Genomic DNA, 21036 nt, shown 5'->3' with positions numbered 1-21036 from the left:
GCTGGGCAGGATTATATAACGTTACTCAACATTCTAGGATGGGACAAAACAGCAATAAAAAACACTCTAAAGTACACTTTTCCGAGCTGCTTTGAGTCACACTTGGTTTATGTGTGTGAAGCCCTTCCTTCCTTCTCCCTCATGTCCCCCTCATCCTCCTCCCCTTCCTCCCCCTTCACCTCCATATCTTCAGTTTGCGGGCTCACTTGTGTTGCAGTCTGCAGAGCACCCTCGGGGTGTGTGCAGCTGAGGAAACAGCAGAAAAGCTGTTTTAGTACATTTTATTTTTATTTTATTTTATCACCGGTTTGTGTTTCTGCCGAGCCATGACACAGAGGAGCAGAGACCGACTACGAAGCTAATGTAAGTCAACACCAATGATGCTTGTTTTTGTGTGTTTTTCTTGGATTTTCAGTCTCTGTCGATTCTCAGTCTGTATTTATTTTCCTAACTTTTTGCTGTTACAGTAATGCAGTGTAAAAAGAGTAACTTCTTATGTGAATTTATTTTGTGCACATTTTCAAAACTTTAAAAAAAAAAAACTGCTGCAAAAACATAAATACTTTGTAAAGTACAAAAAGTACTGTATTTAACAATGTCCTATAATTGGTTTAAGCCTTTTTTGTGGCCAGTAGGCCTACGAAGTAAATATGCGAGTGTTTTCCCATGTGATTTTAATATAGCCTACTGTACAGAATTGAGTTGATGATTTTTTTCTTTTCAAACACACCTTCTCACTGTCCTGTCTATTATCTCACATCAGCTGAACACCCAAGTACGAGGAACATTTTAACATAGAAGTCAGTTAGAATTTTTTACAATCTGCTGTTCAACATCTGGCTGCGTCCTTGATGTCCGTTTTAAGATGATGCATGGTCCCTGCATACCATAGATTACTGTACATGTTTGACAGCATTTTAGTGTACCGCTATGTTCCCAGTAGTGCTATAAATGCTAGTTGTAAAATAACTCTACTAATCTAAAACAGTTCTACGCCAGAGTGTTATGTAATGCCATGGGGGTGTCATGAGTTCAGATACTTGATGTACCTAATTATTGTATTACTGCTGCAGCTTCAGTTACAGCAATGCAGTGTAAAAAGAGTAACTTCTTATGTGAGTTTATTTTGTGCACATTTTCAAAACTTTTATTTAAAAAAACTGCTGCAAAAACATAAATACTTTGTAAAGTACAAAAAGTACTGTATTTAACAATGTATTGTGTACTTCAAAATACATTGTTAATGTCTTCAAAGAAAATGTGCATCTGGATGTCATTAATTGTAAAGTTAGATATAATAGCCATATATATTTGACAAACTTTAAATATCTAATGACCAGCTTTTTTGTTGTTGTCATGTGCAGATATATGAATGTTCCTGACCATTTCTGTGACAAACCGTAATGTATTTTATCCTATATAATGCAAACTGATGCAAACCATGTGTGAACCAAGTCTTCTCATTCCTCTGAGCAAATTGACTCTGCAACTGTAGGGAAATTCTCTCTTGGTGATGCACACACGCACACACACACACACACACACACACACACACACACACACACACACACACACACACACACACACACACACTGTACAGGTTGTTTGTCAAGATGACAAAGCAAAATCATTTCCACACAAACCTTTGGACGGCAGGTGAAAGCAGTTTCAACCGGACATAAATGAGGGCCGATATACGCCATGTTTGATCTTTTAAATAAGATTGCTGGTGGGAGGGCCAGAGCTTTTCAAATGTAAAGAGATAAGCCTCAGTGTGGGATTATCAGATGCAAAAAAACAGGATCTAATAGTTAGCACTTTAACCCCCTTGAAATTCAACTTCAGAATACCTTTTTACATAAACTGTAGCTGACCCTGACTTCTGTTCTGGTGTTTGGCCCCATTCTTATGGTTATACATTGTGGCACGAAAATGCACAAAACAACTCCATAAAGTGTTTTTTTTTTCGTAAAATATTTGTTTTATGTCTCACAAACATCACATATTGTGTTTTTTTTGTTTAAATGCCAGGAATTGCACCAAAAACAGTTCTAGATGTGTTGTCTTTGAAATACAGATGGAGCTTTTTCTGCTACTTTGTGAGATGTTATGTCTCCATCAACAGACCATCACGTGCAGTACATTTTCATCACTTTTATCTTGCAGCAAGAAGAATATGCTAAATGTGTCCACACTGAGAAAGATGAACTCAAGTGTAAATACAATGATATGTCAATAAGTGTTTTCAGGTTCATTCAAAAAAAGTTCTCTATTGAAGCTGGAAAAATGTACCCTTTTTCAGCACGCAATTTTTTTTAATTCATTGCTATTATACACCATTATGATACTCACCAAAACATATAATTTAAAAGACACGCCTGCCTCCTCTGTGTATGTGGCAATCTCTTTTCTCCCAATGATAAACGTTGCAAATGTGGCCGTGAATGTGGCAGTGTGAACTCGTCAGTACTGGACTTCTGAAGTTCCCTCATAGATCAGTGTTTTGAGCTGGAAACAAAATATGATCTTCTGCTCACAGAAAAATATCTCAAACATGAGGTGCTTCATCCAAAGATTGTAAGATATAAACACTTTCTGTTCAATGTTCAAGAGTGTGTACAATGTTACAATGTCATTTAGGAATTTAAAACAAGTATGTTGGCATACATCTTAATGATGACTTTTGTGTGTAGCTGCCATAGCCATTTGAAAGAAAATATATTAAAACATTGGAATTAAGATTTCTGCAAACGTGTTTTTGATATACAGATGCAATATTTAATAGCATCAAAGCTTTAAACTACCATCATCCAATGCAAAGGATGAAACATTTAAGAAACTATTCACGTTAAGTCTTAATTTAGAGTGGGTTTAGTAGCCGGTTGTAAGCTAGATCAGATCAGGTTGTACTTCACCTCAACAAAAACATGTGACATTTTTTTTTTACACAGCGAACACTAATATTTAAAGTAAATTAATTATAATTTAAATGGATTTAAACTCTGTTATGAAGCTGATATTCATGGTTTCTGCCTGTTATGCTCTTTGTGTTTCCTCAGGGACAGAGGAAGAAGAGGAGGAGCAAACAGAAACATCGGAAGAGCTTTAAGAAAGTGACTGCGGTTTGACAGAGAAAGCCCAGCCAATGGAAACACGCTGCACATTTAGTGCCAGAAGGACAAAAGAGGACTTGTGACCTCCAGCTTCCCTTGTAACAGAGGGAGCAGACACTGATCTGAGCCGGCCTTCTCATTGGCTGAAGCGATGGCACTCACCAAGGAGAAGAAGCTCGAGGGAGGCAGGAGGGTGTCGGGGGTCACGACCCCACCGGAGGGCGGCTGGGGCTGGATGATCGTCGCTGGCTGTTTCCTCGCCACCATCTGCATTCGGGCTGTAACCAGGTGTGTGTGTGTGTGTGAGGGGTGAGGACCAGCCTGTCATATTGGTAAACTCATCAAGCATCAAGTTATGAAATCCGAGCTGGGCTATAAATATCTGAAACAAAAATCTCACTGAAGTAGTAAGCATAATTGGGTGTTTTTTTAAGGAACACCACCACAAGTTTTTGAAAAAAATGTATTTGCATGACTTGCATTTTCGATAGAAACTTACTAATTAAAACATTCCTGCACGAGCCAAAAAGCTTGTGTTTGGGGAGTTGAACTGAATCAATGAGACTTGAAATATTATGTTGAACTGCCTTAAAACTTTAAATATTCTACAAATGTAATGTAACACAGGATGATTAATCAATATACAAATAATCACTTTGGGGGTTTGTTCATGATGATGCTTTATTTTATGGATCTGGACGATTTAAGAGATCTTTTGAGAAAGATTTGTAGCTTCTGGATGAGCAGTGTTGTGTGGCACACTGGTTCTTCCATATAGGCTTTGGGTTATTAGCTTTGGTCATCACCTCCTCTGTTATTACTTGGCAACACTTCATTACCACTCGGCTCATATTGTGTAAGCCACTTACACGCTTCAGCAGCAATATTTTTTTTTTCCCACTAATCCTGCTGAGATGTTTCCATCTTAATTTGGCACAGCAAGCACCTTTCATGCACCCCTGAGCTGTTGGCTGGCTTGTGATTTCCACCGCTATTTACGTTTTAATACGTTAAGATTAAAGCTAATATGTATTAAAGGACTGCTGAATTGCTCATGTAGGTTTGCATGTGCTGAGTAAGAAATAAAAAGTAAAAAGATGGCGGTCGTCCTTTTTACAACGAGTGTGAACTGAGCAGGTTGATCAGTAACTTTTCCTTTCGTTTCAACTTCACTAATGTCTAATCTGATCCAGTCAGATGCCATGAGAACTGAGAGTTCCCCCTGAAGTTACAATATAGACAATAAAATGTCATAAACAATACATGGGAGGACAGGACCTTTCGATTATGGAAAGGGAATAAAAGCAATAAAGTGATGAACACGATAAGACCTAGATCGTTAGTTGTCACAGTCTGTCCCCTTTAGAACAAATTGTCCCCAGTTGTTATCACCTCACACTAACTTAGGCTGGAGCCACACGGAGACGAAACGGGTCGTATCCGCTACAGTTCTCTATCATATAGACGGTTCGGCCTCACGAGGCCGACAGGGAAACGCGGATAACGATAACGGGTCCCAAGGTGGGTAGATCTGCGGACACAACGCTCTGGGGGGCCAAGCGGCTCAGTGATTACGCCCTATACGATCAATTCCTGATAACGATGACGCCATAGGCCCCGCCTCACCCCACCTCGCCACCTCGCCAACAACAGTGTTTCGAGAAAGGTCTCGGTATCTCGCAGGACAGTGCACCCAGCAGGAGCCTCCAGCAGACCCCCCCGCACGGTTCCCTCGTCCCTTGGAAGAGGCCTAGAGGTGGGTGTTTTTCATCTGCTGGTGGACTACCGGGGTGAACGTCCTGCTCGGGAGTTAGTGGCAGTGGGTGTGGTGCACCTGCCTTTTACAGCAGGAGCACACACTCGCCTCGGGGAGGGAGAAAAAGAGAAACAGAGGCCGCCGAAACCAAGCCCCCAGGAAGTGCGCCGTACTCTCAAATAAAATCAAGTTTTATTTATAAAACACATTTAAAAGTGATTTTTGGTCGAGCCAAAGTGCTGTACATGTAATAAAAACACATTACTACAATCACAATAACTCAGAGGAAAAGATTTGTTGTGGCCAAACGGCGGTACTACACTTCCGTTTCAGTCGCTGGGCCCGGAAAGACTTTTCCCCATTGACTAACATTGGGAAAGAGACGTCTGTAAATCGTTGGATAATTTTTTTAAACTAAATAAACTACCCAGTATGAACATTTGTATAGCCCTTATTAAAAACATTCGGTCCTCAAGTTGTAAAATGTGCTAATAACGTTGTTCTGAGAGTTATTTTCCTCTGCATTATGAACGCGCATCTAACCCACGGGATCGCGCCACCCGGCCCGGCACGTTCATGTGACGTGTTCAGTACTACATGAGTTTTACCTTTATACATCCATGGCCGAAACAGCCAGAGCCCTGCCTCTCCCCACCTCTACTGCTAAATCACCGCGGAGAATAAACAGAAGGGCAACCATGCTCGGAGGTCTTCTTCGCTGCTTTTGGTGTATTTTGTGGCGGAAGTACAGCGCCACTTAAAGGCCCGGCATATGTACTACAGCGTCTCCAGCTCCAACTTTTTTGATATCGAATTCGGTTAGTTTTCGTTATCGTCTCTGTGTGGCTCCAGCCTTAAACTCTTCCTCTGTTTGTCCCAAACAAACAAAGCCATAGAGACATTTACCTACATGCCATTTTTGCAGACAATTATGGAATAAAATGCACTAAATCCATGTTTTCTCTGTATCCAGATGTGTTTCCATGTTCTTCGTGGAGTTCCAGCTGCACTTTGGGAAGGATTATTCCACCACGGCCTGGATCCACAGTCTGATCGACTCCACCACCATGCTCTGTGGTGAGACCTCAACACACTGCAGTATCTGAATGCAGATTAACACTGAAGTTAAACCAGATTTGGCAATTCAAAAATTACTTTTTTTTGTTGGGAATCCCATTTGACTGTTTTGTTAAGGAGGGGACTCAATGTTTTCTTAAAGGTCCCATGTCATGGCCATTTCTACTGATCATAATTCCATTGTTGAGGTATACTAAAATAGATTTATATTGTGCAATCTTCCAAAATCGCATTGGTTTCTCATACAGCATCTCTGTATAGTATGTGTATTCACTCTCTGTCCTAAACGGCTTGTTGGAGCTCCTGCCCCCCCCCTCCCTATGAGCCCAGTGGCCGTCTGCGAGACAGTGAGACACAGCGAAACCCAGCCTGAACACACACACACACCCGCAGCCTGGCTGGGAGTTTGTGTGTGTGCTCACACACCGACTCACAGCCTCGCCGCGTCCCGCCGTCTCAGGGAGGAGAAATCGGCGGAGCTGCAGCTGATAAAAGATTGAGTGTGTGTGTGTTTGTGGCATAAAAACCTTCATAACACACAAGGGGACGGGTAATAACCAGAAAAGCATGACATGGGACATGACATTTTCTTTTCTATTTTTGTCAAGTACTCCAGCCCTTACATATTGAAAAAATCACTTGTTTTTCATATTTGTCAATCACTAATTGTATTTCGATGCAGATCCAGATTACAAAATGGAATGTGATGGAAAACATTTTTGTTAAAGACCCAAAACCTAATAAATGCACTCTCCTAGACAGTGAAGATCATAAATATGTAAAAAATCTAATTCAAGTTCTCTTGTCTTTATAGTTTCAACTTCTTGAATTTAAATATTATTATTTCATGACCAGGGTACAGAAACTGATCAATAAAAAGGCAGACAAATCATAAAGACATTGGGATAAAAAAATGGTGTATGGGTACTTTTAAGACTGCAGTGCAATAAAATATGTGTGCAAATGAAGTGCAAAGAGATGGATTTAAAGTTTACAGATCTTATAACCCTCATATATGTGAATTGTAGTGAATATAAAAGGCCAGTGCTGAGCCATCAGTCAGTGAAATAATCCCTTGGTGTTTCCAGCTCCTCTGGGTGGTTTCCTTGGGAACCGTCTCTCCTGCAGAGCCACAGTGATGCTAGGAGGTCTGCTGTCGTCTGCTGGTCTCATCCTCAGCTCCTTCGCTTCCAGTCTGGAATATCTGTACGCCTCCCTGGGCATCCTCACAGGTACACAGACACCTCACACCCCTTTTATACGTGGGCACCCTATGATGTTTTATACAAATATATTTCAAAGAACACAGGGAGAGACTTGGCAAATGAGAAACATGCAACATATTGGTGCTGTATTCTTAAAACATGAACAGATGCATGTCTGAACTAATCATCAGTGAGGTCAACTTCCAAGTAAAAGGCATGTAGTCAAAGTCAACTTTATTGTCAATCTTCCAGTTTGTGTGTACAGACAGAGAGATCGAAATACTGTTTCCCACATGTAAAGCTCTGAACTCTATTAGTGACTAATATCTTTGATCAAAATCATCATATTGTCAGAGAATTCAATGTATTCTTGTGCATATTTCTCGTCAAAACCTTCCCCATGGGAATTAAGGCTCTACTTTCTACATGGATCTGTCCCTTTGAAAGTATTTGTCTTTTCATTCTCTTAAAACATCCCATGCAATCATATAGTAATGTCTCATTGCTTTTCAAACTTTTACTCAACAAACCATAGTTGTTTTTTAAGGGGCAATGTTTTTATGAGTATCTAATGATGTTTCATGTTCCTGTTAAGTTTAGTGCACTTTTTGTCTGTAAAGAAAATGAAGTTTAATGCATGTAGTACGTGCATTGCAGGGTGTTTGAAGGAGTCCTTTGACATCCAAACAACCTGTGATCAGATTTTGTATCATATCCATTCTCCACAGGTCTTGGCTTTGCTCTCTGCTACACCCCAGCTATAGCCATGGTTGGGAGTTACTTCAATGAGAGAAAAGCCCTGGCCTATGGCATCGCCTTGTCTGGTAGTGAAATCTTTACTTACCTTATGTCTTGTTCTCTTGTCATTTACACCTTACTTTTCCATCTCCTCTCTTCTTCTTTGATTTCTTCTTTGATTTTCTCACATCTGTCTCTAAGTTCTGTTACCATCTTTGCCTCGTGTCATCTCATCAAATCCATTTTCCCTCATCTTCAGGGAGCAGCATTGGCACCTTCATCCTGGCTCCTTTAGTCCAGCTGCTCATAGAGTATTACTCCTGGAGAGGAGCTCTGCTCATCCTGGGAGGATTTGTTTCCAACCTGTGTGTCTGTGGAGCTCTGATGAGGCCGCTGGAACCAAAAACAATTAAGCGGTAAGTCCTCAGCTGCAGTTTTTGTCACTTCTGCATGGGCAACATAGGTCAACCCTTGTTTAATAGTTAATGCACAGACACAAGAGTGGTATTGATAGCTACCAAACTCTTAAACTTTGAGAATTTAAGTATGTTCAATTATACGTCTTGGTCCATTTCAATGTATTTTTTGCTTTTCTGATCTACTCCACTTGAAGGATATGGGTGAACAATATGGCGCTGGTTTCCAAAGACGCTGAACAAGCCCCTGCTGACTGCAACCAAGTGGAGCCAAAGCAGCTGGAAATAAGCAGCTTAATGGATACTCAAAGGCTCCTCATAGCCAATGGAGCGCTCAAAAACTTTCGCCTTGAAAACCACAAACTAGCTCAGGGGAACATATCAAGGTCAGGCCTGCCTGATCCAAATTTAAAACATCTGAGGATAGCTGAATGTATTTTATTTAGCAACAAGCTAACTGAGAATATGCTAGGGGACAGCAAATTCTCAGATCCTAAAGCAACAAAAGATAGCACAAATAAGGACTTGAAATTAGTGGAAAGCATGAACTTGATCAACAAAACAGCTGACATGGATACTAAGAAGGAAGAATCAGGACTCACTGAAGCCAAAACAGCGAATGTCTGTCACTTACACACAGAGCCTTTAGAGAGCACAAAACCTTGGTCCAGGCGCCCCTTTCTTAGTCTCGGGTCGATGGAAGAGTTCAGATTCCTCCTGATGCCAGACTTCATGATGCTGTCTGTGTCCCTCCTGTTCCTGGCGTATGGCTGCAGCGCTCCCTTAGTTTACCTGGTGCCTTACGCCGTCAGCGTCGGGCTGGAGCACCGGCACGCTGCCTACCTCATGTCCATATTTGGAGTCTGTGGCATTGTGGGTAACATCACCTTTGGATGGATCACAGATAGGAAGTAAGTTGCGTCTCTATATTGTGATATAAGACTAAATACTGTGTTACATTTTGGTTACGGTTATATATTGCATTAGTGTCTTCCCTGGTTTTACCGGCTGCATTACAGTAAAGTGACATCATTTTCTGAATCAAACAGACTGACCTAGCTGCTCTTTTATTTCCCTTTACAAACGTATTAACTATATCCTATACTATATGTATAGTATACATATTTGTATTTTTATATTCCGGATTGTGGGAAACGGTATTTTTCGATCTCTCTGTCTGTACACACAAACTGAAAGATTGACAATAAAGTTGACTTTGACTTTGATATCCACATAACTCAACTTTTATAGTGTGAATATTTTGTCAAAGCACCAATATCTACCCCTAAAATATCGCAGCGATTTTGATATCATGGCATTTGATCATACATTTTGTGATATTTCATTTTCGTCATCTTGCCAAGGCCTAGATCTAAATCTAGGTTTTTTGTGTTGTATGTGAAAGAAGTGGCAGATGTTGAATCAAAACCAAATACTGATGTGTTTCTGTCCCTCTAGGTGTCTGAAGAAGTATCGCATGCTGAGCTACATGCTGGCCATCGGCATGGAGGGGCTCTGCTGTATGTTCATCCACCTCCTGAACTCCTTCTCCCTCCTGGTCCCCTTTTCCGTACTCTACGGCTACTTTGACGGGGCATATGTGGCGCTCATCCCAGTGGTGACCTCTGATATCGTGGGCTCCACCGACCTGCCCTCCGCTCTGGGTGTGGTCTACTTCCTGCACGCCATCCCCTACCTGATTAGCCCACCAATAGGAGGTAAGAGTTCTTCATTTTATTATTTTATTACTACTGTAATTTAAACGTCACCTATTATGCAAAATCCACTTTTTCAAGTCTTTTCTACATCAACATGTGTCCCCTCTGTGTAAAGAGATTCTGAAAGTTTCAGGAAAAAAGATGCTCTCTCTTTGTCCTGATCCATTTATATAAAAACCTGTCTGAATATGAGCTGATCGTATTTTGGCCACTTTATGATGTCATAATGATCTTTTGGCTTGTGTAACCATTAGCCAAATATCTGTACAGTTTTTAAGGAAAACAAGTCTGGGATATTTTAGGTCCTGGAATTATATAATTAGTCTTGCAGATTGTTTTTCCCCTGAGGTATAACATGTTTCCTGTTTCTGTGTCTGCAGGTTGGTTAGTAGACAAGACAGGAAACTACGCAGCGACCTTCTTTCTCAGCGGGGCTTCTTTCATGTTCAGCTCTGTTGTCCTAACAGTTGCTTTGTTAGTCAGACATTTCCAGAGGTCCAAGTCTAGCTCTGCTCCATGCTTAAATCACAATCACAATACTGCTGCAGCTCAACAGGGAATCGTATGACAAGATGCTGCTCCTCCATCTGCTCAGAGGAATATTAAGGTGCTATTTTGATGTGCATCATAAGAGCACAAGGACTCAAGCTCAGAATCATCAAGACAATTTATGTCAGAACCTGTGCCTTATGTTGTAATGACATTTTATTTTTTTAATCAGAGTTTTCTACTCATACATACATTATCATGTGAGTCAATCTTTGCAAGCATGTTGTAAATTAAAAAAAGAAAACACTCACTTAATTTCACTTCAACAGTTATAATACTTCTGGCCTAGTTGCCCCTATTATCATGTTGCTGGCTGTCAGTTTTCGATGTTTATGTTTCATATCAGAAAGGATTTGATTAATATGCATGTATCATGGAAACATATGTGACAAAAATGTTCCTTCACACCAAACCAAAACATGCAGACTTACAATTAATCAAGAAATACTGCACATTTCAGCAGTTTGACCTTACTTTAGTTTTTAATTATGGCATTGTACACCCAATTCACAATGATTTTATTGTCAATATATATATATATATTGTTTTGCAGGGACTTGCCGGGATGGCTTTTGTGCAATAATTAAACTTACCAACCCTTGCTCCAGAAATGACTACATTTTTGTTACATATTTTTCATGTTTTAATTGTTGGATTGACACAATGATAATAATAAATAATTTGTTATTATTTAAAAAAAGGAAACCCTTAACAGAGTTTAGATTGTGTTAGGTTTAATAAAATATTGCTGCATTTAGCTTGAACCTTGAAAGTTGGACAGAGTAAAATGTCTGGACTGGTGCCAAACAATATTTAGCTGTTTGTGCTTAAATTGTAAGTATGTGTGGTTACCATATTATAGGGTTGTGCGATTATGGCAAAAATCATAATCACGATTATTTGGGTCAATAATTGATATCACGATTATTAAATACGATTATTCATTGACTTTGAAAAAATCCATTTATTGAACTTTAAAACAAATACAAATAATAATTTGAACAGTATCTTTTTAACTGTTGATTACCCTGAACGTATAATTCAACTGAAAAACCAATACAAAAATAAATGATACATTTAAATAAATAATATCAAAATAATAAATACCAATAAACAAGATCAACAAATATTTTGGAGCGCTCTTCCCCAAGCTACTAAACATATATAAATATGATAAATACAAATAAATGAGACCAAAATTAATTAGATCAAATATGTTGCAGTGCACTGTCACAACCTAGCAAAGCAAAATAATAGTTTTTTTCGATTATGTTGTTTTCGTAATTGTGGCAGGCCAAAATCGTAATTGCGATTAAAATACGATTAATTGCAGAGCCCTACCATATTATATACAGTCTACGGTGGTTACTTACAGTTACCACTTTTTGAGTACGAGAACCATATTATAAAAATAACAGTGAAGACCATAAAAGCCCATGATGGTGGTGATCTGCTCAAATCATAACACTTAACACATATGTGAATATGATCATTTTTTTAAATAAAGAAAGAAATATATCTTGAATGGCTTACATTTGAGATGTGTGTATTTTTTGTACTTTGTATAGAGTGGCGAAGTCCCTCCCCTTCCGGTGGACCTCCATGGGACCTTATTTCGGAAAAATTATGTATTGAAGTCAATGGAGAGAGAAAGATTATCTTTCGATCCCGTTTGAATTGTGCCACGAATTACACATATGTTGTTTGTCAATTTAAAAGATAATTTTGCAAGTCAAAAAAAAAAAAATGTGTCGTAAAACTGTGAAGTAACACATTTGTTTGTGTGAAACGCTCAATGAACTACATCTCTGGTCTCGCACAACAACACACGTCACCAAGATGGCCGTCACTACTGTCTTGTCAACACAACGATTGACTACTCACTATCACCACAATGAAACACGTCCTGAAGAATGTCATGCAAAGCTGCCTGCCTGCCTTCCTTTGATTCTCTCTGAACTGCCTGGTCGTTTTAATGTTTAATGTCAACCATTTGTGCAGATAGCATGAAGTAGAGAAGATCGCTAGCGTTAGCGTTAGCATTTCTCCCCCGGGCTTAAATTGTATATTATAGAATGATCACACCGGTGACAGTACTCTTCAAAGGGTTCACGAAATATGACTACTACTCTTACTGTTTAACATTTTGGGTTACTTAATGTTACTTCATGTTAAGGCTAATAAAAATGACAAGGCTGTAATGCTAACTAACGTGCTAGCTACTAGCTAGCTTGATCCACACACTCCTCTTTCATCAGACGGGAAGCAAAAGAACGAGCAAGACCCATTGCTGGTATAATAACAACCTGGTACTAAGCACACAGGCATCTTGTGAAAGTTATCTGATCTTAGCCAGCGCCATATAGATAGATTCTATCTATATGGCGCTGATCGTATATATACGGTATTATACGTATATCGTAGTGTCTCAATTGTGACATCACTTACGCGACTCTGGGATTTGTAGTCTTTCTAGTTACGTATTTTTCATAGTCTTATATTTCAACAGTTTTACGACAAACTGTGACTTTTTTGACATGGAAATGATTTTTTAAGATTGACAAACATCATATGTGTAATTCATGGCACAATTCAAACGGGATCGAAAGATAAGTTTTCTCTCCCCATTGACTTCAATGCATAATTTTTCCGAAATAAGGTCCCATTACCCGGAAGTAAGTGGGCGTGACTTCGCCACTCTATTGGAGGGCCGTTCAGCCAATAAGAAGACAGTATTTAGATAGATGATGTCACACACAAGGAAAATGAACTACGGCTAGCAACTCGGATGTGGCAGTCAGTTGTGGAAATATTATATTTAAACGGGTTGTTTCGCCCTAACTAAATGTTTTATCTGCCTGGCAAGACGAGATACACAATAAGGAAGAAGGAAATCCGTTAACGTTGCAGTCCGCCAAGAGAACAGGTACAAATGTGCGTTTTTTCATTTGTTTTGAGCAAAAAGCGCCGACGTAACGTCACCAAACGTTGACGTAACGTTTGACCGTCACGAATTAGCATACATATTTGACCGAGAATAACATTACAAATATATATATAATAATAATATATATTGCATGAATGACCCTAGACTCTTTTTACTCTATGAATGAAACATGTTATGTCCGCTGAATGATAACAAAAATAGTCTCACATTGGGAAGAAACTTTACTTTTTAACCGTGTGCTAGCTAGCAAAATACACGAGGCACAAACTGGGGCTAATTAGCAAGTTTGAACAGCTAATTAGCCAAACTGGTTTTCTCAACAATATCCCCTCTCGAACAGTGAAAGAAAATAACAAAACAACACTTAACGCCTAAGAATTGTATAAAGTTAAGCCCCTAGCCTGTTTTTCAGGCCTCAGGCTCGAAAATGACATTCCCAGAACAATTGGTAAATATTCACTTCTAAAAGGGGTAAATTAATAATCTTTTTTCTCAAAGCAATGATAAACCTGTGAGTTGGATGTAGAAAAGTCAGAATCAATATAGATGTTTTTATTTTAAAGTAAATTCAGATTGAACATAGTAAAAAAATGTAAATTATAGTTTCCGTCCAAAGAAAAAACCTTACTTATAGTGAAAACCACCCCTTGAATGATGGGATAGTAGACTAAAAGCTTTAGGAATCTAAACTATAACATATAATAAGTACCCTGTATCAAGATTGATGCAAAATAAGTAACATTTGACCTTTTTAGAGAGATAGAAAGGAAAAACCACTTCTGGGGTCATTTGGGTGCATTTTCCATATCTCTGGCCCTCCTCTGTCGATTTTGATGATTGACACCTCTTTTTATTCGAGCCAATAGAATCGAGGGGAAGTTCCTAAAATCCATCTAAACATTACCCATTGGTGAATGAGTGATGCGTAGCCAGAATGCCCAATACTGGAAGCTGTCATACACTCTCGTAGCAGCTAATATGAAATCTCCGTTATTGACATAAAAATAGAATGATGGATTATCAGTAATCATTTCAAAGTGACACAGACACATTGGATTAACCTATGGATTAACCTTCAGCAGCGTTTTTATCGTTTTAATGCCATTGAACACAACTTTTGATCAGAAAACAACAAAGGTAAGACGTTTTTAGCCGTTTTGGCTCCGTAAAGCTAATTTGTTTGTTGTTCTGATCGCTCAGTGATGATACTTATATGTCCGGAATCTGTGGAATCTCAGCTTGCTAATCGATATCTTGTTTGTGCAGATCCGATAAGTAATAAGGGTATTTTACCATGAGTTCTGTGCTAAGTGCGTTAGCATTTTTTCGCTCAGGGCTAATTCAGAGCCTTTGTTATTACCCGTTTGTTTCGTTTAGCTAAAAATGGTTAATATTGTCTGAAAGCTGAGTTTCTTCCCGTTAAGTGAGTATGACACATTCATAGTTTATTAAATGTTAAGAAGCCCTCAGACGCTGTTTCTTGCAAGATGTTGCGTCATGCCCACGGTACCGCGGTGTACATTTGAACATGTACATTTTCTGTGTTGCTTTATAGATAACCGTTTGATAAACCTCTAACTGACAGTAGTGTTGCTCATTAAAGACACCCTGTATCCACATCCTGGAGATGAACCACATCAACTCCAAGAAGGAATATCACAACAGCATATTTGTATTCATCTCATAATTTGTTGAGAGTTGCTAAATTGTCAGGCAGCCACAAGAGGACAGTAGACTCACATGCTGCTTTAGGGGGTTCAGGCAATCAATCATTTTTCAGTCTGTTGCTTTCATAAATAAATAGTTAAAACATTGTTTAAGTTATAATTATCTGTTTGATGTGACTATTCCTTAATGCTGAAAGACTATAACATGTATTAAGTACAGTTTCTTATATAGATATTATCTAATCACTTGTGGTGAAACATAAAATAGCAGGAGAGCACTACGTCACAACAAAGATTTATATAACAAATCTAAAATGTTAAGCAACTTTGGAGCAGGCATGAAGTCCAATAAAGTATATTTCCATTTGACTACATCAGGGGTCGGCAACAGGCGGACCGCGGTCCGGATCCGGACCCAGACGCCGACCTATACGGACCCGGACCTATAATCAATACATTAACCTCTTAAGCCCGGCGATCCCCCCATTGGACCCCTCCCACTTTTTTTTTTTCAGATAATGTCTCAGGGCTTCTTAAATGTATGAAACTATTAATGTGTAGCACTCTCATAATAATAATAATCTCAGCTAACTGAAGATATGAACCATTTTTAGCTAAAAAAAACACAAGAGTAATACCAAGCCTTAGAATTAGCATTTTGCGAAAAAATGCTAACTAATGCTAACGGAGTTTTGCACAGCACTCACTCTCAAAATGCCCTTATTACTTATCGTAACTGCACAAACAAGATATCCGATTAAAGCTGAGACTCCACATATTCCATACATGTAGTGTCATCACTGTACGACCCCGAATTTGCGGAGCTTTCAGCCAGAAAAGAGAAAGTAAACAACATCCGGTTTCAAAAATATTACAATAATTACATCTTACCTTTTTTGATTTGTGATCAAAAGTTGTGTTCAACGGAATAAAAACGCCGCTCAAGGTTAATCCAATGTGTCTGTGTCACGTAGAATTTTTTACTGATAATACATCATCATATTTATGGCAATAAACTGGGTATAAAGTTTTGCAGTCAAGGCTTGTACTTTCAGATGTGCTTCGATTGTTTCTCTATTACCTCCGCAATGGTAATGTTTACGTGGATTTTGGAACTGCCCATCGGATTCTATTGGATCTAATGGTTAAGAAAAAGGTGTAAATCACTCAAATCGACCAATGGGTTCCATAGATATGGTCCTGCGTAAAGTATAAATTGTGAATGCCAGCGGCAGACACATTACGCAGCAGACTCTACGCCGTGTTTACTACGTAAAGAAGAGGAATTGCAGCAGCACCCAGAGCGCACAGAGCGGACAGCAGATAACGGAGCAGACTACAAGATTGGCGTTTAGGACTTTTGCTATACTTGCTCTATACTTGTAATAATGGCTTGCAGGAAAGAGATGCTTACGACTTTACAGGCAATGGAAATGGTGACTAATGCTGACAGCGATGCAGACATGTTACCTGTTGATTCTGAGTCAGACGACGAGGACCTCTTGCAGCCAGAACGGAACCCGGAGCGTTGTGACTCTGATGATGAAATTCCACCACGGGAAAGGTATGTAATCTCTCTGTTTTTATCTATTACTTAGTTATTTGGTGTACGATTATTCATATAGTTAATAAATAATAATACAGCGCTATAATAAAACTATTATTTTCTGCCTTGCTCATGAGAGTAACAGCTGGCGAAATTACAGCCTCGCCTACTGATTTTAATTTAACCATATATCGATCGTCGATTTCAAATGTGTGCTCTAAAATGGTGTTTATAAATGACTATTATCATTATTATAAGCAAGACAATAAATGGCAAAAATATGTAGAAAATAAACGTATTTAGTTGGAGTTTAGTTCTGTGGGAACATCATTTTTAGGAGACAGGGTTGGCATGTTTACTGCCAAGGAAACAGGAATTACAGGAATTAATCTAATCTCTTGGTTTTTCCACATTTCTTTTCAAAGTGATGTAGATGAGAATGAAATGGCTCTATAGTCACTAGATGTGTTGCCTTCACACATTCAAAATGGCATGTTTACTGCCAAGGAAACAGGAATTACAGGAATTAATCTAATCTCTTTGTTTTTCCACATTTATTTTCATAGTGATGGAGATGAGGATGAAATGGCTTCACCACTGCCTACTTTCACCCAGCCCACACCTGCCACACCTGCCTCACCATCACATTCCTCCAGAAAGAGATCTGCACCAGTATTGGCCACTCAGCCTGCATCCAAAAAAGCATCAGATAAATGTGTAAAACGCAGGAAGCGTGGCCGAGGTTCTTCCTCTTCCAGAATGACAGAAGAAGAACTCGGGTGGCACAACAGAGAGGAGAATGACCAAACGCCAGAGCCACTGAATTTCACACCAGCCAGGGTCCCAGGCCCAGCGCTCGACCCCACTGTAGCATGGTCTCCCCTCTCCATTTTCAGACTTTTTTTTAGCGCTTCAGTGGTTCATACAATCATTTCCAACACGAACGCCAACGCCCTGAAAAGACTGCAGGCTGGAAAGAAGCATGTTTGGAAAATGCTGACTGTGAGGGATTTCTATGTTTTCCTGTCCATTATAATTCTCTCAGGCCTCGTCACCGTTCCCAACCGATCGGACTACTGGAGGAAGAAATGGCCATATAACTTCAATTTCCCAGGTGATTCCACAAGGAGCTGCACAAGATGACGAGTGACCCCAGCAGGACAAAGCCACACACACAGAAGACTTTCAGGGAGCAGCTTGCTGCAGAAATGTTGGAATTTGGAACACCTCCACCTTTTCTAAATCTCTCTAAAAAGGTCAAATTTATCTTGTTTTGCATCAATCTTGATACAGGGTACTTATTATATTTTGTACTTTGGATTCCTAAAGCTTTTAGTCTACTAACCCATCATCCAAGGGTGGTTTTCACTATCTGTAATGGGGTTTTTTTAGGCGGAGATGGAATTTACATGTTTTTACTATGTTCCATATGAATTTATTTTAAAATAAAAACATCTATATTGATTTCTGACACTTCTTCATCCAACTCACAGATGTAACCTTGCTTTGAGAAAAAAGATTATTAATTTCCCCCTTTTAGAAGTGAAGATATAGTCTTTGTTGTGTAAGTGGCATTTTCGAGCCTGAAAGCTGAAAAACAGGCTCAAGGCTTAACAGGTTAATAGAGGATTTCAATTTTGACGGGGCGATTCTATTTTAACCGCCGCCGACAGGGGGCGAAAGAGACGAGTGAGCGATACAGGGAGAGAAACACAGAAGAAGAGATGAGAGAGTGGCAGATAGAAGAGGAGAGGAAAGTGAGTGAAGAGAATAATTAGCGATACAGGGAGAGAAGCGGTGAATGTGAATACATTTTGGAATACTTTTTGGAATTATTGGTGGAAAAGTTTCCTCATAAAATGTAATATTCATTACCAGCAGAACTGTGTGCACACTGCACAGCGCTGCAGCATGTCTGTGAGGCCCCGCCCCCGCACGCAGATCAGAGAGAGATCTCTTTTAAAATATATAGAAACGGAGATGGTTCGATAAAATGTGCAAGATAACGTTTATGTAACATTTCTTTATTGTCGAAATGATGACATTTCATAACGGGATCAAATCAAAGTGAATGGCCTGCTGCTGCTGAATGCATGGGGCAAGTGACTGGAAACAGTTTTAAAAGTTATTACGTCGTTTCAGATAATAAATAATAATGGCAATTCATTCTATTTAGGGGCGCCTTTCAAAGCACCCAAGGACACCTGACAATTCATAACATATTCTAAGGAAAGGTTTAAGAGAGTACAAATAATGCAGTCCGGGTGATGTTTTTTATGTGGGGTGCAGATGAGAGGGAGCTGTCCAGAATGACCCAAAGATGTTGTGTTTGAGTTGTGCTCTTGATAAGCCATTAAAACAGTAAAATAAGTGTCTCCTGTTCACCAAAACATACCCATCTGTTATGGAAAAATAGAGTATTCCAAAAGTATTCTAAAAGTAATCTGAATACGTTACTTTTTTAAGACACGTAACTCTAACTGTATTCGGATTACTTTCAGAGCCATGTATTCAGTAACCGATTACATTTACAAAGTAACCCTCCCAACCCTGATTAAAAGTGCCAAAACGCCACTATGAGACAAAACACAAAGTGTTTGACCAAACATTCCCTCTCAAATCAGAACTGAGGTCACAAAAAAAAAGCAGTCTCAGAGCCCAATATGATCAGTCCACCAGGATCAAAATGAAAACTAAATATCGTTCCAGGGCAGGCTAACCGAGGCTAACCAATGAGCACCTGCATGTGTGTATGAGAATGGCCCTGACACCATTTCAGCCCAGATTTAAACTCCTGGCAGGACAAGCTCAAGCTCAATTCTTGCACTGAATACAAAAAAGTGAGTGAGGGACTGCAATATAAGAGGGAAAGAAAGAGAAACTTTAAAACTGTTCAATTGTTATGATGTGTAAAGACTGATATAGTTCTATAATCGTCTGAAACTGTTAAGGCATGATGTGAAACGGTTAACAAAGCTATTTTATTTATTTTATTTTTTAAATGCAGCCCGAGAGGAACATTACACATATCCACAGTATTTACTGTATATCTGTATAGTTCAATGTTCATTGACAATAAATATTGTTGTTTTTGAATTGTACTTTCTTTATTTGATTGGCAGTCGGTTGTTGATTACATGCAGACGTTGATAAAGCTACAGGCTACTTCAATGTATATCACACTAATTCATAAAGCAAGTTAGACATTTTGATGTTCCGGACCTTTGCATGGGGAGATTTTCTCTAACTGGACCTCGTTGAATTTTAGTTGAATACCCCTGGACTACATGTACAAACCCTCTTTTTTATGCAGATTGAGTGTGTGTGTTCAGGTAATATGCATGTAAGACTGAAGTGTGTATTTGTGTTGTATTGCCTGCATACAGTTATGCATCTGTACTATTGCATTCAGGAGTGTGTTTGTACAAGGTTTTGGGTACTCTTTGTCTGTGTGTGTGTGTGTGTGTGTGTGTGTGTGTGTGTGTGTGTGTGTGTGTGTGTGTGTGTGTGTGTGTGTGTGTGTTTTCAGAAGTGAACTTCCCGTTCTGAATGTATCTGCCCCCACACGGGAGCCCTGCTTTGTTCCGCTGCTGCAACCACTGTTGCATGTTTTCTCTGCATCCTCCAATGTGACATGTGTACAGTATGTCTGTACGCATCACTCAATGCCTGATCTGAATTAGGATTTATTTTTCACTAACACCTTAAGTGTCATATTTTATAAATCTGCTTTTCTGTATAGACTTTATATGCCTTTGTGAGGTCAGATATCAGGCATTACACTCTCTGAAAGTAAGTCACTTTGTCAAGTTAGGGGCTTGTGCAAGGCAGGAACAACACAACAAGTCATATTAAGTAGAGATGTCAATAGTAGGAGTTTGCTGTCTGTAAAAGTATTTCATGTTACAGTCTGTTGTGTTTTTATGTCAAGCATTTCTTTGTAATCACATGTGTGGCATGCTCAAAGCATTACATTTCATTTTTATTGTTTTTATTGTTTTTCAAAGCACATGATGTTCTCTGAGAAAGCATTGGTTAAAGAGGGATGAAAAGTTGGCTGTAGTTTATATGAGGATGTAATCAGTGATGTTACTTTTTAAAGGTATGTTTTCAGTCAAACAATATTGCCTTCAACCCTTATCTGTAATCCAAAACTGATCTGAATCAGCTATTTAATGCCACTCTTTAATCTGAGCACAAAGCTTTCAATGTGGTTGCCAGCAGGGGCGTGCATCACCTGAAAGCCTTCTCAGTTTATGTGACAGTGTGTGGTTTTTTTCTACATTTTTTTCAGTCAGAAGTTT

General features: G+C 39.2%; 1 protein-coding gene across 1 annotated transcript; it reads left to right on the top strand.

Annotated features, from left to right (window-relative positions):
• Nucleotides 1-221: 221 nt before the first annotated feature.
• Nucleotides 222-11173, top strand: LOC117499422 (monocarboxylate transporter 12-B-like). Its single transcript, XM_034151793.1, has 9 exons — nt 222-363; nt 3060-3401; nt 5843-5946; nt 7035-7178; nt 7880-7975; nt 8149-8305; nt 8503-9216; nt 9764-10023; nt 10404-11173. The coding sequence occupies exons 2-9, from the start codon at nt 3265-3267 to the stop codon at nt 10589-10591; spliced, it is 1800 nt and encodes a 599-aa protein (XP_034007684.1). The 5' UTR covers nt 222-363; nt 3060-3264; the 3' UTR covers nt 10592-11173.
• Nucleotides 11174-21036: the final 9863 nt, after the last annotated feature.

Source organism: Trematomus bernacchii, unplaced genomic scaffold (genome assembly GCF_902827165.1).
Source record: "Trematomus bernacchii unplaced genomic scaffold, fTreBer1.1, whole genome shotgun sequence".
Classification (NCBI taxonomy): domain Eukaryota; kingdom Metazoa; phylum Chordata; class Actinopteri; order Perciformes; family Nototheniidae; genus Trematomus; species Trematomus bernacchii.
Note: the sequence above shows the minus strand (reverse complement) of the source record. Positions and strands in the feature narration are given on the sequence as shown.